This window comes from Neofelis nebulosa, chromosome 10, assembly GCF_028018385.1.
Source record: "Neofelis nebulosa isolate mNeoNeb1 chromosome 10, mNeoNeb1.pri, whole genome shotgun sequence".
Classification (NCBI taxonomy): domain Eukaryota; kingdom Metazoa; phylum Chordata; class Mammalia; order Carnivora; family Felidae; genus Neofelis; species Neofelis nebulosa.
Window position 1 is genome coordinate 74,520,683 of NC_080791.1, and position 26,465 is coordinate 74,547,147.

Below are 26,465 nucleotides of genomic sequence, written 5' to 3' on the forward strand. Positions count from 1 at the left end.
GCGTGGACCCTGAGTGCCGTCGGAAAGGCGTTAGCGCCCACGGGGTCACAACCCAGCTTGCTGGAAGGAAACTTGGGGACATCTGTAAGGAGAGGAATAGGAAGGACCCGAGGAGAAGCAGTAAAGGAGGTAGAAGCAACTCGCGCTGTTTTGGAGGAGAGTTTCTAGAAGGGTGTGTTAAATTCAGCAGAGTATTGAGAAAGATCAAGACCAAAAATTGTAGGTAGATTTAGGAAGGAAGAGGTAACGGAACTTCAAAAGCAAAATTTCAGGGAGCTAGAAAGGGAAAATGGAGTCAGGAGGAGCCTTGTCGAAAAACTGGAAGATGTGAAGGTTGGTGCAGCATAAGGGGAGGAGTTGCCTTTTTTTTTTTTTTTTTTTTAAGGTGGGGCGCCATAACTGTTGGTGGGAGAGAGAGAGGAAAAAGCTAGGTCAGAAAGAGTTTGAGAACAAGAGAGGGGGTGTATACAGAGAGAGGGCGAAGAGATGCAATTTGTTGGCTTTGTCTGGTGTCCTTGGTTTGTGAATTACTTTCCTGCATTATCCCTGTCTTGAGCCACTGAGCTTAAAAAGTCTCAGAAGAGGGGCGCCTGGGTGGCGCAGTCGGTTAAGCGTCCGACTTCAGCCAGGTCACGATCTCGCGGTCTGTGAGTTCGAGCCCCGCGTCGGGCTCTGGGCTGATGGCTCGGAGCCTGGAGCCTGTTTCCGATTCTGTGTCTCCCTCTCTCTCTGCCCCTCCCCCGTTCGTGCTCTGTCTCTCTCTGTCCCAAAAATAAATAAAAAACGTTGAAAAAAAAAATTAAAAAAAAAAAAAGATTAGTTATAAAAAAAAAAAAAAAAAAAAGTCTCAGAAGATAGGACCTGAAACTGTCAGAAGGGTGTGTAAGCAGGAGGGTGACTGTATTTACAGGAAGAACCAAAGGCTGGAATGCTGTGACTCAATTAGGAGAATAAAGTAGAGGCTGGGCAGTGTATTTATTCATTCACCAAACTTTTGCTCAGCATTGACAACTTGCTAGATATTTTTCTGTGTCCAAGGATACAGCAGTGAATAAAATAGACAAAAATATCACCTGTCCTAAGGCTGTCATTCTTTTATTAGGAGGAGAGCAAAACTACATATAATAAGTAAATTAGATCGTATGCTGGAAGGTAATCAAGTGTTGTGGGGAAAGGCAGGGTAAGGAGATCAGAGTAATCTCCTTGAGAGGTGAGAGAGTAGGTGTTCTATATTAGAGGGCATTCAGTTCAAAGCAAAGTCCTAAGACAAGCTTCAGTTCAAAACAGCAAGGGGGCCAGTGTGGCTGGAGTAGAATGAAGTAAGAGGTGAGGAAACGGTAGTAGGCTAAGTCAGAGAAATAAGGGGGAAGCCACAGATGGTTTAGGGAAGTGATTCTTACAGTGTGGCCCCCAGACTCAGCCTCAGCATTACCTGGAACTTGCTAGAAAGATTCTAAGACCCCATCCCCAGACTTAGAGAATCAGAAACTCTAGGGGGAAGGGGGATTCAGGCAATTATTTTTGACAAACCTGGGTGATTCTAATGCATGGTGAAGTCTGAGAACCACTTTGGTGCCTTTGTAGACATTTGTGACTCTGTCTTGTCACTGCCCTCCAGCCAGAGCCCATCGAACACACCCACACTTAAACAGGTTGGGCTGATTATTCCTTGCAGTGAGGGCGCAGACGCTATGGAAAACCATCGGGACTGTTCAGTAAGGCTGTGTTAGAGGGACCTATCATAGGATTGGGGCTTCGGGTGACTTGGGAGAGGGTTTAATGAAGTGACCCTTCACTTTGGATTGGGTGCTATCAAAGCAGAGACAATTCTATGATTGGATATCTCAGTAAATATAAGATGGGCAAATTGGAGCAAGCCTAAAGCAGTAATTGGTAAAGAAGTAGCAGTTACTCATTAGCAGACAGAAGAGGATGTTTGGTATTACACGGGCCGCACAATGACCTTGATTTGTCTCTGCTTAGACAGAATTATGAAGTGGTCTTATTTTGTCTCATTTTATCATGGTCTGAGTGACCCTCTCTGATGTTTGTGTTCTGTGAGATTGTTTCATCTATCAGGAGAATAACAACATAGCTGTGAGTGCCAGGTCAGCTTCTAGTAACACTGAGAGCTTTCGTAGATGAGTCAGACCAGTTCCCAGATGTCAGGGGCTGGTTTTTTCTTTCTTAGGCTCTTACCCTGAGAGAAAAAGGAAGCCACTGGAGGATTTTGAACAGAGAAGTGATGTGATCTAAGTTTTAAAAGAATAGGTCTGACTGCTGCATTGTGAAAAGACTGTATGTGGGGCAAGAGAGGAAGCCAGGAGACCATAGGAGGTGAGAAAAAGGTAAGAAGATGGAAAGATAAGAGGCCTGTAAGAGCAGTTCAGGCAGATCTAACAAACCTCGGAAACAATAGGACTTCCAGGGCCTCTCAGATCTAACAGATCTTGTCAGAAATCCATTAATCAAGGATTAGAAGTGAGGTTTGAGCAACGTTCTTCTTTTTATAAAGGAACCTTTTATGGAAGACACCTTCCATCCAAACAGCTAATTCTCTTCTGGTTTAGTCACTATGAATGACTTATAGACACTGTGAGCACTTTATGCCAGTGTGTGTGTGTGTGTGTGTGTGAGTGAAGCCATTATTTCCTGTGTGGAAGGTACATTGCTAAGAGTTTTATGTGCTTTATCAAAGTCAATCTTCACAAAGCTCTATGACCTAGATAGAATCATCTCATTTCTACCAGTGAGGAAACTGAGGTTTAGTGTTCTGTTACCTATTTCCTTTTTTCTGAGATCCTGTTGAGTAAGAGATGTATTGACAATGTTTTAGGAGAGAAAAGATTACAAAATTAAATATAAATACCCATTTTAACACTTATACCTATTTGAAAAGAGCTAAAATGTGAAAAAGAATGCCCCTTAAAAGAGAAGATATATGGTATAATTGGCTCCATTTTACAGTCAGGGAAACCAAGACTCAGGTTAAATTATTGCAGAAGGTGGTGTCAGAGATCATGTCCCTAATCTGTGCATTTTGCTGCTTCTCTGTGTGTGAAATTGTGATGAAATTTTGTGATTAGTAATCTCTAGCGAGCTAGAATTCTGTACCTATTGGTACTCAGTCATAAGAGGAAGATTGGGTAGTGCAAACATTGGCTGACTTCTGATAGGACCCCCCCCTCACACCCAGAAATTGTCACTGTTAGGTCCTGTGACCTAACCAGGCTGAAACTCAACTTTTCCCCAAGCACATCGTATCTTCCTTGCTTTGTGCGTTAGTGCCTGCCTGGGATATTTTATCATACCCAACTAATTCTGTCTCCTCCCCGCTTCCTATCCCCAAAGACTGTAAGATCCTGACAGATAGCTGTCAAATCTCACTTATCTCTGTATTCCCAGTGCCTGGTATCCTGAATGTATGCATACCTTCAGTCTTCTAATATTTGGTAAGTTTGCTGAATGAATGAAAGTGTAGGGTGACCACAGCCATAGGGAGAAGATGTTATAGTGAACTAGTTCTCAGCCTTATTTGAGTTTCAGCCTTAAAAAAAAAAAAATCTGTTGAAAGATACAGACTTGTCCCAGAAAAATGTGAATGCCAACATAAGCAGTCCATTTTGTGCTCAATTTCAGGAATGTTCATGGATGCACTGACGCCCATCCCTGGACACTAGTTTAAGAAAATGTAGTTGGTGGGAGCATAATTTGCCACAAACTTTGGGCAAAGTAATGTGGCCTACCTTTGACTCTATAACTTGATGTTTGCAAATTTGTCTCAGAGGGAAAAAAATACACAAGATGCACATACAAAAATGTTAATTATATTAAAAGGGTAAAAAAGACCCCCAAACTAAGAAATGGGAAAAGTGTATATTCTGCATCTTTGTTTGCAGCTTGAGAAAAATCACAAGAAGGGCTTGTTTAAAATTAGATTTTTTTTCTTGGTGCTCTGCTTCAGATCTCTATTTATAATCCTTTGCTTTCATAGTTATTAGTCCTATCAGACATACTGTTCAGGGATGAAACCCTGGTATTGTAAATACCAGACACATGTATCCTTATCATTTACTTCAGTTTCCCCCCTTTTTAAAATTGTGATACATACACATAACAGATGATTTACTATCTTAGCCATTTTAAAGTATACAGTTCAATGGTATTAAATACATTCATCATGTTGCCCGGCCATGACTCCTGTACATGTCCATAATACTTTTTATCTTCTAGAACTGAAACTCCATATCCATTAAATAATATCTTCGTATTCTTCCCTCCCCTCAGCCCCTGGAAAGACCATTCTATTTTCTGTCTCTGTGATTTTGACTTCTCTAAGTACCTCACTAATGGAATAGAATAAACAGCCTAGAAAAAAAATCCTTGCCTATGTGGTCAAATGATTTTTGACAAGAGTGCCAAGACCGTTCAATGGGGGAAAGGACAGTCTTTTCAACAAATGGTGCTGGGAAAACTGGATAGCCATGTACAACAATGAATTGGACCCTTATTTGGGGCACCTGAGGGACTCAGTCAGTTAAGTGTCCAAGTCTTGATTTCGGCCCAGGTCATGATCTCACAGTCATGAGATTGAGCCCTGCATCAGGCTCTGTGCTGAGCATGGAACTTGCTTGGGATTCTCTCTCTTTCTCTCAAAGTAAACAAACCTTAAAAAAAAAAAAAAAAAGAATGAATTGGACCCTTATCTCACACCATATACAAAAATGAACTCAAAATGGATCAAAGACATAAGTGTAACACCTAAAACAATGAAACTCTTAGAAGAAAACATAGGGAAAAAAACTTAATGACTTTGGATTTGGCAGTGAGTTCTTGGTTATGACACCAAAGGCAGAGGCAACAAAAGAAAAAAATAGGCAACTTGGACCTCATGAAAAATTTGTAAAATGGGTGCATCAAAAGCCAGTATCCTTTACTTAGATGCATGGAGTTTTTGTTGTTCTTTGACCTACAGCGTAATGTTGTATCTTGGGCGATCCTTCCACAGACATCCTCCATCTTTTATGGCCCTGTTTTCATGACCTTAAGAAAAGAAGTTGTCATATTTCTTTCCTAAACTAGTTCCTTTCTTGTAAGGATTTTATATATCCTCTCTGTTTTCATACTCTATCTGACCTGGAACACCCTTTTTGTTATCTTCTTGCTGCCTTACTGGTTAACAAGTAAAAAAAACCCACAGTGCTCGAAAGAAATTGTCAAAGGAGTTTTGTTTGCCAATCACAGCATTGTTTACGGTGGTAAAAAATTGGAGAAAACCTAGATGTACATTGTGTCAGTTATGAATTTATCACCTGTCAGCTCCAAGTTCACCATTCACTGCTTGCTCTTCTCTAGTGGAGCTGGACCTTGTAAATATTTGTTCCTTGCTCGTGGGCATGATGCTAAGTTTTATCAGTAGAGGACCTTGGGGAGATACTGTAGGAGGAAGAAACTTCTCTTCCTGGTTCCAGTGTGCTTTTGTTCTTGTGCTGTGTGGCTGCCAGCGGCACATGGGGGGTATCCAGTGGTGCTCACCCCTGTTGAGTTTCAGTGGCCTCTCTGTGGGCTGTTTTCCGTTGAGTTTCAGTGGTACCCCTGCCACTAAAACAGTTTGCCATTGAGGTCCACCACCAGCACCCCACAGTGTGGCTTCCTGGTGTATTCTCCTGGCAGACCCAGAGGCTAGATTCTCAGCAGGGATCCGCAAACCTCCCAGAACCCCCTCTGGAGACTCCCGGCAAATTCCACCAGCATCTAGGGTCGTTCTCTAATTGTTAGGTCTGGCCTGCAGTTGACTGGATTTCTCTACCACCCAGTTAGTCCTGGCCACCACATATTCAACAAGTTTTGGATCTCCGCCCTGGAGGTGAGGGACTCTTCCAAGTTTGTTTCTTTCTTGGGTGCTTTGCCTCAGCCCTAGACGTGGTGGCTGCTCCTTAGATACACTATTTCTGTATTATGTGAAGCTTTCTACCTTTTCCTTAGTTAATAATTCTCTTTATTAAGCTTTCTCTGTGGAAATTGCTGCGTAGTTTCTGTCTCTTGACCGATCTATTCATCATTAGGAGAAAGAGGAAGTAAGTGTGGAGTATTAGGTAAGAATTAAAAAAGGAGGGGCGCCTGGGTGGCTCAGTCGGTTGAGCGTCCGACTTCAGCTCAGGTCACGATCTCGCGATCTCGCGGTCCGTGAGTTCGAGCCCCGCGTGGGGCTCTGGGCTGATGGCTCAGAGCCTGGAGCCTGCTTCCGATTCTGTGTCTCCCTCTCTCTCTGCTCCTCCCCCATTCATGCTCTGTCTCTCTCTCTATCTCAAAAATAAATAAACGTTAAAAAAAATTTTTTTAAAAAGGATAAGTTAGATTTCTGCCTCAGCCTAGAAAGGACCAACTGCTACCAGAGTTGCCTTCTCTCCATAAACAAGTAGAAAACTGCACAAAACCTATGAAACAATTGTTTTCAGATCTTGCATAAGAAGCAGCAGCATGTGAACTTTGAAAGACAAGAAATAAAGGAGATGGGTCTTAAAATTGCCCCCGCCTACTGCCTGGAAGCAGTTTTCAGACTGCAGCATGGTGAGGTCACCTAAACCGAGACTAGTCTTGCTGAGTTGTAAAGAAAGATAGCAGGTTACACAGGAGGCCAGAGTGCCAGGAATTTGCAGGATGGAGTCCTGAGAAGGAGTTCCACAGAGAGAGAACTCTGGAGATCTCCGTAGGGGTCCTTGTGAGTCTTTGGCTGAGTTGGTGCGTAGATGGGCTAAAACTCCATGAGGCAGGATAAGAAGGGCCCAGAAACAGCAGGCCAAGCACTTCTGGGAGCTCCCAAAGGTGCTAGGAGTTGTGGAAAATTCCACAGCATCAGAGAACGCTCAGTGGGCATTAGAGGGGCGGTAGCTCATTAGTGGGGATAATTACCCCCAGAGCAAAAGCTGCCTTTTGTCCACCATAACGAAGCTTAAAACAAGCCCCAGAAGAATCAAACTGATCCCAAGCATCCCAGAAGTAAGTCCCACACTACTGAAAGGAATGTAACGAAGTCCAGCACATAGCCCTGTAAAATTCACCATGTTGAACACGCAACCAAAATTGCCAGGCATTCAAAGAAGCAGGAAAGTATCATCCACAACGAAAGGAGAAAAACCAACCATCGAAACAACCCCAGAAATGACAGAGATGATAGATTTGCAGATGGAGTCCCTAAAATGTTTATTATCAATCTTATAAAAATGCTCAAGGTTGCAAAGGGAAACGTGAGCATGATGTGGAGAAAAATGGAAGAACTTTTATTAAAAAAAAATTTTTAACATTTATTTATTTTTGAGAGACAGAGACAGAGCACGAGAGGGAGAGAGGCAGAGAGAGAGAGACACACACACAGAATCCGAAGCAGGCTCCAGGCTGAGCTGTCAACACAGAGCCCAACGTGGGGCTCAAACCCACGAACCGCAAGATCATGACCTGAGCCGAAGCTGGATGCTCAACCGACTGAGGCACCCGGGTGCCCCAACGAAAGAACTTTTAAAAAGACACAAATTGAACTTGAAGAGATGAAAATTACAACCTCAGGTGAAAAATGCATCACATGGCATTCACAGAAGATTAAGACACTGTAGGGGAAAAACGAGTGAACTTGAAAAAGACAGCAATGGAAACTATCCAAAAATGAAACACAAGGAGAAACAAAGACTCAAAAATGAACAGAGTACCAGCAAGCCGTGGGACATGTTTGTCCTGGTTACTGGTCTCCTAGACGTGTACGGGAGGTCATGGAGAAAGGGAGGCAGAAAAAGTATTTGAAGAAGTATTAGCCGAATACTTTTCCAATTTGATGAAGACCATTAAACCCACAGTTCCAAGAAGCTCATCGAACCCCAGATAGAAGAAACTTGCGGAAAATTACATAGTCACATCAAAGTAAAATTGCTGACAACTGGTGATAAAGGCTTTTTAACAGGCACTTACCATGTGATTCAAATACCCCTCCTGAGTATTTACCCTAGGGACGCTTATGTTCACACAGAAAAAACTTCGCAAGTATTTATAACATTTCTATGCATAATAACTCCAAACTGGAAGCAACCCAAATATTCTTTGATAGGTAAATTGATGAGTTGCTATGTCCAGGTAATGGAACATATGTTCATTCAATAAAACAGAACAAACTACTGTACAACATGGATGAAGCTCCAAAGCATTATGTTCAGTGAAAGAAGCCAGTGAATGAGCTTATAATTCTCTTTACATGAAGTTCTGGAAAATGCAAAAGCAGATCAATGGTTTCTAGGGGGCAGGGAGGTCAGGGGAAGGAGACTGATTGCAAAGGGGTACAGGGAACTTGTGGAGATGATTGAAATTTTTTCTCTCTTGATTGTGGTGGTAGTTACAAGATTGACACATTTTTCAAAACTCATCAACTACACACTAGAAAGGAATGCATGTTATCATATGTGATTTATACCTCAATAAAGCTTATTATTTAAAAAAAAAGGATGTGTTTAGATTTTTTTTTTTGGTTTTTATCCATTGACTCAAGAGCCTGTCCATGATGTATTATTGTGAACAGGAGAAAAGCAAGTTGCGCGGTAGCATAGGTAGTTTGATCACCTTTGATAAAGCAACGCTGAACAAAACCCCTCTATATCCCTCTACGTGTGTACTGATGTTTGCAAGCTGATGGAAGATTCTTTGCCAGAAGGGTACACACCAGGCTTGGTTACATGATGGGGATGGGAATTGAGGGGGAAAAATGGGGAGGTTGTTAAATTTTTCTTGTATGTCTTTTGGGTGGTTCCATGTTTTACAATGAGCACCTGTTATTTTCATATTTTAAAAAAGTATTGAAAATAAAGAGGATATCAAAATAATAAATAGAGAGGTGTGTCTGTAGGAAGAATTCTGGTGGAGAGAAGGGTCCATTGTGACAGTACAGGGAGGTCAAAGGGATGAAGATGAGGTCATTAGACTGGGACAAAAAGATCTTTTGTAACTGCTGAGAGCATCTAAGTAGTGGTGAGCGGGCCAGAAGTCATAATGTGATATATGGAGGAAAGTTGGAGATTGGGAAGAAAGGCTCTGAGTGTGGGCCATTGTTTAAAAAGTTTGGTCATAAAGGGAAATTAAAAAAACAGGTTAGGGAGGAACCACAGCATCAGTTGCAGGTTTTTGTGAGGGAAGGACAAGGATACTTGTGGCTTCTTGAAGGCCAAGAGAAGAGAACCAGCAGAGAGTTATTGACCAAAGGTATTGAAGAATGGTATAAAATACTGGTGACAGAGCCCTTGAGATGATGAGGGCTTTGCAGGGACAGAAAGAAGAGATGTCTCACTTCCCTAGAATTCAGTTTATTCCCTTCACAGCTGTCCTAGACCTAGGAACACACCCTACTGAATCCCTGTCTGTAGTCTAAGGAGCCCAGCTTCCTAACAGATAGCTGGGCCCTGAGTCCTGGCTTTCACATGGGGCATCAGCTGTGTGACCTAGTGCCAGTCACTTAGGCTCTCTACACTTCAGTCTTCTGATTAGTAAAACGGACTTGGTAATAATACCTACTTCCTGTTGTTGCTGTGAGGGAATACATACAAAAAGTTTAGTTTGCTACTCAACCACTGGTCTGGGGGCAATATCTCTGACATGTTATGAGCCTGGGCCATGTGACCAATGATGTCACAATGCCCTACTAGACTTCATCTTCTCCATTAGGGCGTTGCGGATCCTTTGGAGCCACGGACTGGAACTGCCATGCAAGACCTCTACCAACTGAGGGTTTCATGAGCGCACTCCCTTGCCAAGATCTTGGTGAATAGTCTTTCACTGTGCAATTGTGTCTTAGACATTGTTTTACTTGTTATCATGATTGTGCTTGGCTGGATGCTTTTTGTTGGACTTGCGTGTTACATGGGCACATTTCCAGAGTTCACGGTAAGTAATGACCCTGCCTGTGAATCCCTGGTAGTAGTCAGTCCTGGCTCTGACTCCACCTCCCAGCCAGGGTTTCTGACCAAATGGGAAAGACAGTTGAGGCCTCATCACTAATTAGAGGTCAGGGTGCAGTGGGAACAAAGTTGGCTTCCCAGGCTACTTCTCAACTCACTGGGATTATCTTTAAGTTCCACCCACCCCTTGGGTACATAACATTACTTATTTTAAATTTATAAGGGGTTTGCTGGAGAAAGTGGATTTCAGGCAAAGTAGATCAATGGTCGCCGGCTAGAAAGGGAAGGTGGGCATTGGTGGGACCTCCAACAGTCACAGTCACAGACAGAGGCAATTACCTGCTAGGCCAACAAGTGGAACCGCTTCTGCCTTTAAATTTCTTTCTGACTCAGCCTCCAACTCTGAAGTGGAAAGAGAAGTGGCCTGTTCAGGAGAGCAAGACACGGCTGAGGAGCCTGGCTTTGGATGAAGAACCACAACTATGAGTGAGTGGTCAGGTCTGCTGGACTCAATTCCTCCCTTTCCAGAGAACATGGCAACCCCTTGAGATCTCAGCAGGAAGTTTATATTCCCCTGGGAAACAATAAACTGTAGAAAGGGAAGTGGGTTGAGATATGTGGTGGGGAAAGAGAGTTCAGTGAGCACTTCTTTGGACAGCAGGCCAAGGCTCAAAGATTTGTTAAGCACATCTTACTGGTATTCTTTCCAAAGACTATTCCTGTCTATTAACTTATTTTCTCACAAACTCTGTAATGAGTTGGACCAGCGTTTTTAGCACCCCTTTTGGCAGATCCCAAGACAGGTTCAAGTTCTAACTTTGCAACTCACTAGCTACGTGACCTTGGGAAAGTTTAATCTCTCTAAACCTCAGTTTCTTCATCTGTATAATGGAGATATCTCTGTATCTTACTGTTTTTGTGAGGTTTGCATCTGGGAATTCATGTAAAGCACTTGATGCAAAGCATTTACTAAATGCCAACTTAACAACTAAGCAAAATAATGAACGGGTCCACAAAGATTTAGTGGTGACAGTAACCTCAACTATTTACCCACGGCCATACAAATCAACTCCTTTGAGAAGCTGGGATGCAAGCACAGTTCTCTGGACTTAACAGCCTCTTGCACTCGTTCCACTAGATCAGCCTGCCTTTAGGAGACAGGAATAGCAGTATCCTTTTCACAACCGTCTCCTGGCTTTCTTCCCTCCCACTCCCTTTCACTCAGATCTGGTTTTTCAAAGGTGTTCCCACTGTTAAAGAAACTTTACTGTGAGAGTCTTAGTAATGAACTGGTAACAGGAGCAGATTTTCTGGGAAGCTACTCTGGAAAGCAGTGGTATCAAGTCCTAACCCCAGGTACACTGAGAGCAGGGCATGAGGGTTTGTTTGTTTTTTTCCATCGGCCCCAGAATTTCCATGCAAGTGTTGACCCAGCTCGGTCAGATCATTGTTGGGGTGGGGACATAGATGGAGGCCCTGGGCACTTGCTTAGCTGAGGCACTGCCACCCTGATCCTGACCAAGCCACTGGAAATGTTCTGTGCCTCAGGTTCTCCAGCTTTGAAATGAGCAGGACAGCCTAATGCCCTCTCTTCCTTTTCCAGGGAAGGGAACCCTACACGATGAGGGTTTAATTGTGACATTTCACGAAATGTGAGATTTTCGTTTGTTTGTTTTTTTGCAAATAGCCTAATGATAGTCTATAAAGTAATTGCTCGTAGCATACCTAGCCGATCCTCCCAATTAATCCAGGGTATTTTCTGTTTTGTTTTGTTTGCATGGCACTGCTTTTTGCATCTGATTGCATGAAAGCAACAGTTAATATTTTGACAGGTGATGAGTCAATAGAGTTCTGATGCCAGCTAGATCCTGACCGTGTAGAGTCACCAGAGAACAGGGCCCTTCTTTTAAGGGTTCTTTGGCCCCAACACACCAGGCATCCTGGCCAGTTGTCCCATAGTTACTCACTCTGACGGGTCCCTCCAAGGTCACAGGAGCTGATGTCACAATTGGTGTCTGAGCTCTGCCCCCTAAAATGGCCATGGCCAGCCATTTCAGTTCACACTAGACCACGAAGCCCCTCAGCCAGGAGCTATCATGCTGGGCGATCCGCCATCCGGTCTGGAATGAAGACAGCCCAGTTCCCAGGACTCAAGGAATAGAACACCACACCTTTCAGAACCACCTGTTTTCCCCAGCACATCCCACCAGTGAGCAAGAAGCCCCACAATGATTGTTGTTTTATGGTTGCTTCTCATTGCAGGAACCATGTGGAAAGGATATAAGTATCCCCCAGGAGGGGTAAGTGTGCTTTCAACTTTGTTCTCTATTCCTTCTTTGAAATGTATTCCCCCAGATCCATGAGCTGAGCATCAAAATCCAACTTTAGAAACAAATCGTCTTTTCTTGATTAAGAAAGTGGTGGTAGCTTACCTGCCTCTATTGTTGCTCGCTGAGAGTTCCCTCTGTCTTTCACGTCTTTCTTTTATACATATTTTGCTAAGAGTCTTTACTCTTGCATTTTTCAGTTTTATATAACCTGGAGGTAGAGAGGTAAAGACTCAGGCAATGCTGTCTGACATGGGTGACCTAGTCTTGTGCTCAGGGGCCATTTTGAGTGCTGGGGTCTTCAGTCCCATTTCTTAAATCAGCCCAGACCAGCAACCCACCCCTTAACTCTCCTTCATCAAGTAAAGGGTGCTCTATAAAATGGTTCTGGTGCTAGAAATCTTCTCTCTTCCTGTTAGACCTTGGATATGTGTCCTTTCTCTGCCTCTTGTCCCCTCCCACATGGCTAAGCCCCTCTGGCAGTTGAGGTCAGAGACATTAAGAGACAGAATTGGACAGAACCACTTCTGCCTGTCTTTGGCAAGGAAGGCAATTACCTCAGCCACACACTCTGACAAACACTAGAGAAGGCCCACCTGACATACTTTTGTCCCCCCAGACCCCGGTGGAAATAAGCAAAGATGATCCTGGTGAAGTCATGCAGCTCTGAAGCTCACCTGGCCTGCTGTAGAGTTCCTGTTGTTGGTTTCGCATAAAGTAATTGCACATTATTTTGTCACATTTTATGTAAAAAGTTACCGTACTTTTTACGGTAAGATGAAGAGCTGATATTCTGTTAGCTCAAAACAGGGAGATGGGGGAGGGTAGTTGGGTTAGACGAACGTGATTGGGTGCCTCTGTTTCAGTCTCTAAGACTGACATTAAGACTAAAATACCTAGTTCAGTTTGCCCCCTATTCTGAATCCTTAGGGATAGAAATTCTCTAAAGCTCCTTTGACCTAGTTCCCGGCTGTAGTCTTCCTCCTGAATCCAGGGTCCAGGGTCGAAAAAACGTTCAGAAAAGGCTAGAGATTGCAGCAACTTTAAGCCTATCTTTTGGGGATACTCCTCCGTGGCCTTTTCACAGCTGTTACCAACAACCTTCTGTGGCCTTTTCACAGCTGTTACCAATAACCTTCTGTGGCCTTTTCACAGCTGTTATCAAGGCTTACACTGTGTGGGGGAAGGGATGTCATTTTAATATGAGGTGCTAGATACTAAATTAAACATTACTTTAATTCTTATGATAAGCTTCTGAGCTGGGCACTAGCCTCATTGAACAAAATGTTACAAATGAAGTTGAGAGACTCAAGTATCTTACCAGCTGCACAGCTCTGGGTTGGAGTCAAGATCAAGATCCAGGCCTTCTCCTTGGCATGCTTTTATGTGCCAAGGAAAAGAGCCAAACAAGAGACTGGAATATCCAAGATCTTGGCTATCTCTTGGCTCAAGTGCCCCCTTCATTTGAATAGCCAAGAAGGTGCCTGATGATTCTTTTAGCAGTAACCACTGCTAATACAGGGCAGCATGCATAGAAACAAAAGCTAAGTGCTCAGTCCTCAATATGATGCAGTTTGAGTTTGAGACCAAGTATGGAAACTTAAGTATAAGACCCATGCAATTAATCTAGGTGTTTCAGCCCTAGGATATTCTTCATAAGCCCTCTCTAGGGGTGGTTTGGAATTTTCTGACCTTAACGGGGTTGGGGGAGGGGGGAAGAACCCAATAAGAACAAGTACTTCTAAAATAAACTGTATGGAATTTTTCCCATTCTGTGGCTACTTGGGGATGACTGATAGTTCCATCATTCAGAAGTGCATCCTTACCACCAAAGTAGATCTTTTTGGTTATGTAGATAACATTTTGTTGAGGACCATTTAGCACACATTTGCTAAACTATTTTTAAGTGGCCCTTTGCACTGAATGGTTTTTTTTTTTTTTTTTTTTTTTTTTTTTATGGAAAGAAAAGTGAATTCAAAATCCATTAGCAACACTGTAATCCTGAATCCAGGATACTATCTCTTATAAGGCTTCTTTTTTTATTTTATTTAAAATTTTTTTTTTTTAATGTTTTATTTATTTTTGAGACAGAGAGAGACAGAGCATGAACGGGGGAGGGGCAGAGAGAGAGGGAGACACAGAATCGGAAACAGGCTCCAGGCTCCGAGCCATCAGCCCAGAGCCCGACGCGGGGCTCGAACTCACGGACCGCGAGATCGTGACCTGGCTGAAGTCGGACGCTTAACCGACTGCGCCACCCAGGCGCCCCTTATAAGGCTTCTTATATGACCTAGACTCAACACATCCCATTGAGCTAAGTGCCTACATTTTCTGGCTTCATGGCTATACCAACTTGCCTCCTGAATATCCCAAAGGACTCATCTTGTCAGTTATTTCAAGCTCTTTTATTACAGGGGATCAGAACCTGTGTTCGTTTTCTTGACAAGAGGAACTATACACCCAGTTCTTCTTCCCTCTGGTTCCCTGAATATACCTCCAAACAGTTCTCCGGCCTTCAGAGTAGCTCTCTTAAGCTGGTGGGGTGCGGGGAGATGGGTCAGTTGTGGGGGTTGAGCAGAGGTCAATGCGTCAGAGGGAATGAACAGGTGTGTGTGTGTGTGTGTGTGTGTGTGTGTAAGGAAGCACACCCCATGTCAAGTCTGATGAGTCTACTGGGGTTTCTAGCTGGAAAAATGTTCAGGGTGATGAAAGAAGGAATATCTGAGTTTTGGTAAATAAATGCCAACCAGTGAAAATATCAATAAAATATTTTTAATGCCTACAATTTCTTTTATACATAAATTGCAAAACTTTCACCTGTATATGCAAAAGTAGATTCTCTTGCAGGTCAACAGCACCAGAAAACAAGCTAAACTATGTAAATGTTTTGTTTTTTTTTTTAAACTTGATTTGTCCATTATGTAAAAGACATGATGGATTTAATAACTTCAAAGAAATCTATATCCCACTCTTAATCATACACTAAACACCTGAATATTTATTTTATCACATCCACTCACAAAATAAATAGTAGTCTAATATATTCAGCACATTGAAAATAAACCAACCAGTTTCTCTTCATATATTTATTCTCTTTCCAAACATGTTTTGGTCTCCTGCTATATCTCAGAAATGTACTAATAGCTGCTTTTAAGTTACAAAATACAAAACAGTAATTTCTTGGAGAAAATCTTGGGGTAACATTAAAAAAATGATATTTCGAGTTCCCATAGACTTTCTTTTTTGTTAACAGTCTTTGAACCTTCTCATGGCACACATGTAAGGCTGTCTGTGACATGTGGTACCCTGGCCTCCAAATGGACGTAATTGCATTTATAGTTTAGAGAAAATACAAAGACAAGTTTTTGAAAGTAGCCTTAAAAGAAGAGTGCCCCTTGCTTTGATATAGCAATATCAAAAGCAAGTGGGACTGTGCAATCAGAGCCATATGAGTTTTATGAAAACTACTTTCTTTTCACATCATCTGTTAGAGAATGCCACACCCATGATCAATGTAACATTACAATCGTGAAATAACATTACTACATTCGTGAATTAACATTACCCAATAAAAGGCACATCTTCAGATATTGAATTAATAAAATCTGAAAATCAAAACAGTAGAGGATACATTAAAAACCAAGCACTTAATTTGTAAACCTTTATAAAATAACAGCTTATTCCAGTTTCTTCAAAGGTTTGTGAGCTTTTTGTAAGAGCCGTCAGGAATTGCAGAACAAAACGGAAGACAGGATTTGGAAACAAGGCCAAGATTAATTTAAAAGACTTTCTCAGGACTTTCTTTTTAAATGAGCTACAGAAGTGCCCTTTTATAATGTTGATGCCGAGGAATAATATAATCAACATCTGTAGAAGAAATGCACTCAAAAGTGGTAGATGCCTAAGGACACGACCGGACTCTTCCTGTGAAGTTCTAGAACTTTTATCTAGCACAGTGGTGCCTTTCTGTACAAATAACTGCACGTCGAATAAAGTGCTAGTAAACGTTAAGCCACCAGAAATCTTTCAGCTATGATAAGCACTTGATTGTAATAGATTTTCAGAGTCTAAATACTGAAAAAATATATCCCAGAAAACAACTTTTGTAGGGGTGGGGCGGGAGGAAGCACAAAAGTGACAGCAAAGGAAATAATGTTCCAAACCTGTTTTATTACGTGGAACACCACACTACCCTTAAATCAATTTCACTGAAGATATTTTGAGATGGGTGAGAGGCAGTCAACAGGATTTTCTGCCAGTGTGACAATTCTATGTAGATCATTAGAGTGTTACTCCTGGTGATGAAGACCTCTTTCAGAGGATTCAGCTTCAAAGTTAAATGCTTGCACTTTCGAAATGTGAAACTCAATTCAAAATGAGTCAGTCTTAAGGGACTAGGTCAAATGGTTGTCCCATTAAGGGAGGTAACAACAGTAATGTATACCACCCAAACTTGGAGAATAAAGAAAGCTTTATGGATAAAAAGGAATACACCAAAACAACTTTTGGAACTGCTCTTCAAGCTTATGTCCCACTGTCCCCAGCCCTCCATATTTAGAATTAAGGACAAAAGCTCTCTAGCGTCATCATATCTCATTTTCTGTTGCTGACTTTTCCTTGAGACTTGGCTTCTCTCCAGCCAGAACCCAGGTCAGCCTGATTGGAATTGCCTGGGTTTGAGGCTTACGAGATCTCAAGTGTAAAAATAGGACTTGGAAAAAAGTGAGAATGAAGAAAGTTCCACAGCCTGGTAAAGCACCAGTAGCAGGCAACGTCCTTTTCTACCTGGGAAAAAAATCTCTTCACAGTGCATAGTTTGAAATAAAAGTGCAATATGGGCAAAAAGAGAAGGTGGTGCTCTCAATATACGTGAATTTAGTTTTTGGCTTTTGGCATTAATTGCTAAAGAATTTAAGATAAAATGCAGTCGTTAACATCAAGAGGTACAGGGGCACCTTTTTCCAAAATATCTTTCTAGAGAGGGAGGAGGGGAGTCTCACATGTCACTTCCTTATTTTTTAAACTATTACTCTTCCAAATCTAATGTTTGAATAAAATAAGCATTTTTCTTCAGTATAAAAATGACTTTTCTTAGATAAAAATCAATTAGCACAGTGACCTTGTCTATTTTACGCTAAAGCCAACGTAACAGTAAATTTGAAAGGAAAACCTGGAAACAGATTATTTTTAAACTAAATGGCATAACTTGCATTTTAACTGGAAAAAAAAATTTGTTAATTGCCTTACCACCTAAATTAGTGAATAAGAATGCTCGGCATCCAATCCATGAATAATGTAAAATACGATATAATTTATTCTACTTTTTACTTCAAAGTCACAGAGATGACATCCATACGATAATTATAGAGCCTACTCTACATTTTCAAGTTCTCAATCCAAACATATACATTAGGACAGGTCACTTTATTGCTGGCAACATTCATGGAAGGGCCAGGTTCCTCATTAAAAGACAAAGTTTGATTGGGAGCTGGGCAGTGCTCTACTCACATCAGCAGAACATGAAGAGGCAATCCTTTTTTTTTTTTTTTTTCCTTTTCAAAATAGCAAAGGAACAATGTAAGATTGGCTGACAGGTGAGCGGCCCCCGTTAGAGTGCATAGCTCATCAGGATCAAGGCGGGCACCTGTGAACAGTTAACTTCATAAGCACGCTCACTGGGCATTCTATCATTTGCATTAGATTTAACCCTGGAAAGTATCTGAAAATACTTTATGCTCCAATGACAGCCTGCAAATAACAGTATGCATTCCTTCTCCTTGAGTACCCAAGTAGAAATTAAAATCATAAAGGGGCTTCTTCATTCTGAAGGCAGGACCTCCTGGCAGCAGAGTGTCTCCAGAATTTCACAAAAATAATAAAAGCAGCAGCTAACACTTCTTCAGCTTCTTAGCCTTTCGACGCTTCATTTCTTCTTCTTCACGTCTCATTTCCTCTAAGTCCTCCTGCATACCTAGTCTTAAACTGTCACAAAAAAAAAAAAAAAGAAAAAAAAGTACGTGTCAATATACATGACATTACCACCCTCTTTAAAAATTAAGAATGAAATTTCAACTGGGAGCTCATATGGAATGTGCTGAGGCATTAAAAACGCCTCAAGGCTTTACCACTGAAAACAAACTAGCAGGAATATTTTTTTACTAGGAGCCTCGGCCACTGATTCAACTTCTAGTAGAAAAAAGACCTCACACTGTTAAAAACTGAGAACAAACTGAGGGTTGATGGGGGGTGGGAGGGAGGGGAGGGTGGGTGATGGGTATTGAGGAAGGCACCTTTTGGGATGAGCACTGGGTGTTGTATGGAAACCAATTTGACAGTAAATTTCATATATTAAAAAAAAAAAAAAAAAAGACCTCACATAAAACCTCAACATAAAATAAGTAATAAAGTAAATAAGTAAATAATAAAGTAGATAAAGTAAATAAGTAATAAAATATAAATTGTTTATCACAATGGCTTTTAGAAATAAAAGAAAATTTATTCAATAAATAACATTCTATTCTTATCCCTTCGCATCACTTTAGTTGGATATTTTATGTAGTTACATGAAGGGAAGGCAAGAGGGAAGAGGTTTAATATTCTGGGTTGAGACTGAAGGGAATTATCTTACCCAGTTAAGACTATTGACAAAGCAATCTCTTGTTACCCTACCCTAAGAACTTATCATGAATTTTATTATCAGGTAGCCAAATAGGAATTAGACAGAAAGAATTTCATATTCCTCATCAGGTCCCTATGGCCAGCAGTGGTACAGGTCAGCAAGACTGAGATGTGTTTGATGTAGAAAGGGAACTGAAGATGGGGAAAGAAAAACAAGGAACTTGTTACAGTGGGATCAGAGGAGGCCTCCAGCACTGACTGTGTGCCTATATAGGTGAGGCACCGCACTAAGCAACTTGTATACTTAATGTGATACCTCAATGGGTAAAAAGAGTAAATTCTCATTTTACCCATGAGAAGACAGATTGAAAAAAAAAATTTTTTTTAAGTTTGTTTATTTTTGAGACAGAGAGAGCAGGGGAGGGAGAGGCAGAGAAAGAGGAGAGAGAGAATCCCAGGCAGGCTCCACAATGCCAGCACAGAGCTTCACGCAGGCCTTGAACCCATGAACCGTGAGACTATGACCTGAGTCGAAATCAAGAGTCGGATATTTAACTGACTGAGACACCCAGGTGCCCCAAGAAGACAGATTTAGAAAGGCTAAGGAATTTGTCTAAAGTCCCACAGCAAGTAACCAGGATGGGAATTCAGAAGCGAGGGGCCCCAAACCTCTGCTCCCAATGGTGTAACTGAAGCAGCAAACAGAAAGGAACGATTAGGACATTTCTACACAAATGTGTTAAGTTTTGTGCTTACCTCTTTGCTTCTTCCTTCTGCTGCTCTTTCCAACTACTCTCCATGTAACGTAAGGCATAATCACTTTCATCTTTGTATCTGATAAGAGGAAATCAATGTTAGGGAAAACACCCAAATTCCCAAATATTTAGGAACTGCATCCTCCTGTTTTAAAAATCAGTATCTTTATAACTAATAAAAAACACAGTTAGGATTACTCTTCTTTCTTTGGCAAGGAGTGACAGAGGCAGAGGACGGGTAGCAGTGGGTTTGTGAAGTCAAGGCAAATTAAATGAGCCCTCACTACTCCCTGAAGGCAATTATTCCTGAATCTAATGTCAATGAAGGTACTCAATCCAACAATGCTTACTCACCTCACTCGCCTCTAGTTACAGAATAGTTTATATTAAAATCCTGAAAGCACACTATATATGGAAATCATTTTGTACATATTAATCTCATTTGAGCTTTGTGAGAAAGGACTTTAGAACACAGACTGAAGCGGGGCGCCTGGGTGGCTCAGTCGGTTAAGCGTCCGACTTCGGCTCAGGTCACGATCTCACGGTATGTGAGTTCGAGCCCCGCGTAGGGCTCTGTGCTGACTGCTCAGAGCCTGGAGCCTGTTTCAGATTCTGTGTCTCCCTCTCTCTCTGCCCCTCCCCCGTTCATGCTCTGTCTCTCTCTGTCTCAAAAATAAATAAACGTTAAAAAAAAGAAAAAATTAGGGGCGCCTGGGTGGCGCAGTCGGTTAAGCGTCCGACTTCAGCCAGGTCACGATCTCGCGGTCCATGAGTTCGAGCCCCGCGTCAGGCTCTGGGCTGATGGCTCGGAGCCTGGAGCCTGTTTCCGATTCTGTGTCTCCCTCTCTCTCTGCCCCTCCCCCGTTCATGCTCTGTCTCTCTCTGTCCCAAAAATAAATAAAAAATGTTGAAAAAAAAATTTAAAAAAAAAAAAAAAAAAAAAAACACAGACTGAAGCAGGCAGATTAATGGTTTGACCAAGAACATAAAACTAGCCAATGACATTACTAATATTAGGTTTTTATTAAAAAAATTTTTTTTAAATGTTTATTTACTTTTGAGACAGTGAGTGGGGGAAGGGCAAAGACAGAGGGAGACACAGAATCTGAAGGAGGTTCCAGGCTTTAAGCTGTCAGCACAGAGCCCGATGCGGAGCTTGAACTCACAGACTGGGAGATCATGACCTGAGCCAAAGTCAGACACTTAACCAACTGAGCCACCCAGGTGCCCCATTAATATTAGATTTTTAAATCTGATTTTTATTCCAATTCTTTTTACTACTGTTTTTACCAAATTTTTTTTTTTTAAAACACTTTTTCTCAGGATTGCCTTCTAATTTCTCATATCCATGGCTTTAAAGGAGAGGGCAACTGTCAACCGATATGCACTATGTCCCTTCTGTTTTACATATAAAACATATGTCCCTTCTGTTTTATCTCATTTAATCCTTCCAGATGTCATTCTGAAAATAATTTACTCAAGTTTATCCAGCTAGTAAGTGGTAGAACTTCTATTCAAACCCTGATCTTTCATCTATACTAGTGTTCTCAAACTTTAATGTGCATTTGAATTACCTGGGAACCGTATAAAGCTGATTTAGATTTGGTAGCTCTGAAGTGGGGCCTGAGAGCCTGCATTTCTTAATGCTGTTGTCAGGTGATGTCAGTGATGTTGGTCCCATACTGACTGCTGTCCAGGGACCACACTTTTGAGCAGTAAAGCTTTTTACATCAAAGAAAAGCAGATGTCAGATCAGACCAGCTTTCAACACAGGTCTGTGATGTCAGATCAGACTAGCTTTCAACATGGGTCTGTGGATGGCTTTCTGAGTTCAAAGCCAATCTAGTTCTATTCCAGTAAGCTGCTTCACTCTCATTAAATATACATCTTACAAGGGCAACAGTTTAAAAAGGTATTTTTTGGCATGCAACCACACAAAAAATTCTGAGTTAACCGTTAGGTGGTGCCAAAAGAGTAAATCTTAAACAATCATCCAATGGTTCCTAATGAAGAATTTTATTCAATGCCTCTGCTATTAATGTTTGCTTTTCCCCCATAGCACGAGTCATTCAAAATGAGTATATCATTTAAATAAACCATCTATAGCCTTACTTTTTTCGGTCATAGCCAAAGATTTCTCGAATGTGCTTGGATATTTCTTCCTGAGGTTCTCCTTCATCTTCGATAAAATCTTCCATTTCAGAGTCATATTCATCATCATCTTCCTCCTCTTCATATTCTCGTTGCCTTTTGTAACCACTAGGGAAGGGAAGCCTTTGAGGACCTAAGAATAGAAAAGTCATTATTTATAGGAGCATGAACACTGAAAATAGTCCCAACAAAGTTTTACATAAACTGAGATTTTAAGAATTCATTAAGACAGTATCCTCAAAAACCAGAGCCAGCAAACTGGCCCATAGCATGGACTCATTACGAAATCATCCCTGCTGCTTCATGTTGTCTACAATGAGTAGAATTTCTGTTTATCCCAGGGCTTACCAGAAGCATCTGTCACATCTTGTAGCCTAACAGCTGCCTTCCTTCTGGATTTAAAAGATTGATAAAATTAAAAAGAAAATTACAAATAGCTTACAGGATCTCTAACTTTTAATTCTGCCATGAAAAAGACACCAAAAGTAACAACCTACCGTCTATTATCACAATTTCATTCCTTTTTTTTTTTTAGAAGTCCAACAAAGTATGAAAGATTCCCAGAATTATGGATAATTATTGAAATGAGTAAGTCTGACTTTAAAAGAAAATCACTACATTATCATTATTTTGTCATTTTGCCAAAAGACTGAATAAAACTTTGCAAAAGACAGGCAATGATCAATAGAACAGCATCTGGGAACAACTGCTTTCTAGTCCTTGATTACAGACACTCCTTTTATTGATCTACAGTTGTTTTTAATACGCATGGCTTGTCTCCTTAGCTCAGCTCAACTTCTGCACTGTTGACATTTTGGGCCAGATAATTCTTTGTGAGCAGACTCTCCTGTGTCCTATAGTATAATAGCAGCATCCCTGGCCTCTATCTACTAGATACCAGTAGCATCCCCTGGGCCCAGTGGTGTCAGTCAAAAATGTCTCCAGACACTGCCAAATGTTCACTGGGCATCAAAATCATCCTTGGTTGAGAACCAATGTTCTAGCTGAACTAAGAAGTTAAAGCATGGAATCTTACCTAAGTAAGTAGATTCACAAAGGACCAGTAGCTAGGGCCTTGATGTGCTGCCCACTACAAGGAGCAGAAACACAAGGGCAGTTCCTGGTACATTGTGGATACTTAAAAAGTATCTGATGAATAAATAATGCACCAAAGGCTTCAAGCTTACAAATATACTCCAACTTTTGAAGAAAGGTCTCTCTAGTTCTCATGAAAAGGTAAAGATGAATTAATTCATTGAACCATATAAGGCATATTCACTCATCCTGTCTCACAAATCACATAGCCAAGTTTCATGCACTTGGAGACATTACAGGGGTGAACACAGAGGGTCCTAGATAACTCTTTCTAAAGCCTTTTCCAAGTTATGATCACTAAAGGGACTCTCAGGCATAAAGAGAGACAGAGCATCAGGATTCTATCAATACAGGAGTACATTAAAGGGCACATGGAAGGGTTCACAGGGTCTCGGTTTATGTAAAACAAAGTACTCTTTCCAATTTCCTAGTAACAAGTCAATATCCTTAGGGTGAAGGACAGTTTTACCTTGGGCAGATCTGTAGCCAGATAAGGAAGGCTTCATTCCATTCATCTGTCCATTGCTGGATCGGCTAATTATATTCTTGGAAGAAATGGTTTCTGAGACAACGGTACACTTGGGTTTTAGGGGGAGACCGGAGCTACTAACTGTTCGCCCAGGTCCCAAGCTGCTCACTGGTCTTCCAGGGCCTGAACTACTGACCGTCCGTCCCGCTGGAACTGAGCCACCGACTGGCCGCCCAGGGCCACCGACTGGCCGCCCAGGGCCACCGACTGGCCGCCCAGGGCCACTGACTGGCCGCCCAGGGGGGCCAGAGCCACTCACTGGTCGTCGGAGGTCATGCGGACTGCTCACAGGCCGCCCAGGGCCACCAGAGCTGCCCAAAGACTTCCTAGAATCACCTGAGCCAGTGGTGGGTCGTCCAGATCCACTTGAGCTATTTGCAGGATGCCCAGGGCCACTTGTACCACTGAGTGTCCGTCCAGAGAGATTTAAGTCACTGGCTGGCCTCTTGGTCCCACTGACTGATCGCTCAGGTCCTGAGCTGGGGCTGCCATTCTGGCGCCTGGGCATGGGGCCAGAACTAACTGTGGGCCGAGCAGTCCCTGTGCTGGGCCGCCCGGGAGCTGAGCTGGAGCTGCTGCCTGGATGCCTGACGACACCTGGACTCTTGGCTTTATTGTGTGGGGTAACCACAGGCCCAGGCCTGGAATGGCTAGGATGGGGAGGAGATTTTTTGGCTTTGTGCTCAGTAGCAGATTTCTGAGGCCCTTTAGCAGAAGTCTTTGGGACACTTGGTGAATAGGTGCTGGAGTGAGGCTTTCCAGCCCCATTGAAAACAGGTCTGTCATGGCCCTCTCGAAGTAAGGGCTGGGAGCAATTGCCAGATCCTGCTTTGGTCCTCTCTCCTGGCATGGATTTGGATGAAGACACACTTAAGTGTTTTTCATTGGCTGTACTGGGTCTGCATTTCTTCTCAGCATGAGGGAGGGGTGTACCCCTGGAGGAAGGGTGCTTGCCAAGTTTTGTGCCCACACTTTCTTTCTGAGAAGGTGCCTTTTTGGCTGGAGGTAGTCTTGCATCTGTCTCAGCTCTCTTTTTCCTCTGTTTCCGTTCAAGGAATTCTCGCTCCCTAAGTTCTTCTGCAGTCATAGGCCGCTCTTCTGTTTTCTTCACTACCTTGATCTCCACTGGTTCATACTGCTTTTTCTCGGCCAGCCTGAGTAGATCGGTGAAGTTCATGAGTGGCGGGGCACTTTTAAGGGGGACCTTTGGTTTGCTTTCAACTTTGGGAGGTTCTTGCTCCTCCTCATACTCTTGCTCTGACTCTGCTTGATTGTACTCTAAGAATTCGTCTTCTTCTTCCATCCCATACTCTTGCTCTGTTCCCTGGCTAGTGTGGCTTTCCATCACCTGCCTCTTCTTTGACTTTTCCTCAACGGGAATCCCGTTGTAACCATGGAAATTATCCTTTGTCCTCTTGGCCATAGCTCTTGCCTTCTTATCATGTTTTAGCTCAATTCGCTTTTTCACTAGTTCTTCTTTTCTCCTTTTCTCCTCTAAAGCTAAAATGGAGAAAACAAGAACAAAGTATTTCAAGGTCTGGAGGTCTCAAGTATGTTCATCCGAAATCAGTAGGTGGCCAAAACACAGGCAACATTCAAGTTACAGTTTGAAGACATCTAGGAATCAAAGGAGGAAGTCCTTTGAACAAGTATCAGTTGAGTCATCTTTACATAATGAGTGGGTTACATATGGGGTTTTCAATATGACAAAGCAAGCGAGAGACTGGGGTTTTAGCTTTAAATATAGAAAATAATTCATACCAAATAAAGATACCAAGTTAAGGAAACAGTAGGAACCACTTCACCGTCATTATTAACTGTGAATAAATGAATACTTAAATGTATTAAATCAGTTTCCTTGTCATTTGCATGAGGTAAAACTACTGTTTAAGTTTGCTGGTCTTCAAAATTTGTCCCTATTTTTAACCTTTAAGATAGCATTCTTGATAATTAAAAAAATTAAAATACAAAATATGTAGACGCAGATTCAGAATGAAGGTCAAAGAATGGAGTTCTTCTTGGGACCTAGTGTGGCCAATTGCAAGATATGGCCGCTATCCCCAAAAGCACTAAGAAGAAATAAAAGATAACATCCATACAAATGATCGGCATGAGAACACATGTAATATGCTCTAAATACAGCGGACTCAGACACACAAATCCCTTAGCCTATTATGTTACTACAAGCATCCGCTAGTTAAGTACAAGCTAGTTGTGAAGGTAGAAGACTTTAAAATTGACAATAAAGCTATAGATATGTACCTTTTTGCCTGAGCTCCTCTTCTTTTCGTCTGAGAAAAGCCTGAACAGCTGCAGATTGGACACCCTTGACTTTTGGGTCTTTTTTGGGAGGCCCCACTGCCAAACTATACCTTTTCTAAAAATAAAAAAAGTAAAAGTTAAAAGCAATTCAACTTTAAAAATGTATTTGCTATTAGGTGTAAGGCATTGTACCAAGCAATAGAGAGGTTTACATACTGACTGAAAAACGGATTCTGAATAAGAAATCATATAACTAACATGGAAGCTTAGCTATAAAATTTTGGTCTAAATAGGATTATGCATGACTGTTTTTAGGTACAGAATTTCTTTGTAACATCCTAAATAATGCACACGTGAAGAATTCAGAGAAATGCTATTTTTATGTTATTTTCCCAAATAGGTACTTGGACTGGGGGACTTTTAAAAAGAAATCATCACTTAGAATGGACTGTTTAAAAATTCTGAATAAAAAAAAAAAATCGAACTTTAGAACTAAGCATTTCAAAGTGTAACTTTTCAAACAAACAGAAAAAACTACTCATAAAATGTTTTCTCTCCTGAATACCTTATTCCAGACTATTTTCTAGTAAGACTCACAGCTACACAGGTTATTTTGCTTACAGTATAAAACACTGAGATTTTACTTTGACCATAGGCAAAGCTGGTGGCAAACCAAAGCTAAAAAGCATTTCAAGGAAATCTAAGCAGCAAGAAGTGCCCAATTCCCTGTACTTTTAACCACAGCTCTTATGTTCATTAAATATTAATTTGTTACATAAACTGTTTTAGAAAGGTTTCC

At 41.6% G+C, this 26,465-nt stretch overlaps 1 protein-coding gene and 1 long non-coding RNA gene across 10 annotated transcripts in view; one reads left to right on the forward strand and one right to left on the reverse strand.

The window, feature by feature from the left end:
* Positions 1 to 17,832, forward strand: LOC131487577 (uncharacterized). 8 transcript variants are annotated; one of them, XR_009249825.1, is made up of 6 exons: positions 1 to 129; positions 9,697 to 9,915; positions 10,323 to 10,415; positions 12,192 to 12,229; positions 12,876 to 12,973; positions 15,943 to 17,832. It is a non-coding gene; the product is annotated as an uncharacterized LOC131487577 (long non-coding RNA). The 8 variants fall into 8 exon arrangements; XR_009249826.1 differs by lacking the exon at positions 15,943 to 17,832 and adding an exon at positions 13,344 to 14,199; XR_009249822.1 differs by lacking the exon at positions 15,943 to 17,832 and adding an exon at positions 2,192 to 2,348 and having other exon boundaries at positions 21 to 129; positions 12,876 to 12,987.
* The window catches only part of SPTY2D1 (SPT2 chromatin protein domain containing 1), a 22,573-nt gene continuing 11,114 nt past the window's right edge, over positions 15,007 to 26,465 (reverse strand). For both annotated transcript variants that reach the window (XM_058688421.1, XM_058688420.1), the window contains exons 2-6: positions 25,667 to 25,781; positions 23,345 to 24,904; positions 21,742 to 21,913; positions 19,631 to 19,708; positions 15,007 to 18,238 (exon numbers count right to left, since the gene is read on the reverse strand). In XM_058688421.1, coding sequence (XP_058544404.1) covers positions 18,145 to 18,238; positions 19,631 to 19,708; positions 21,742 to 21,913; positions 23,345 to 24,827 — 1,827 coding nt within the window. In that variant the 5' untranslated portion in view covers positions 24,828 to 24,904; positions 25,667 to 25,781 and the 3' untranslated portion in view covers positions 15,007 to 18,144. The remainder of the gene's footprint in view (positions 18,239 to 19,630; positions 19,709 to 21,741; positions 21,914 to 23,344; positions 24,905 to 25,666; positions 25,782 to 26,465) is intronic.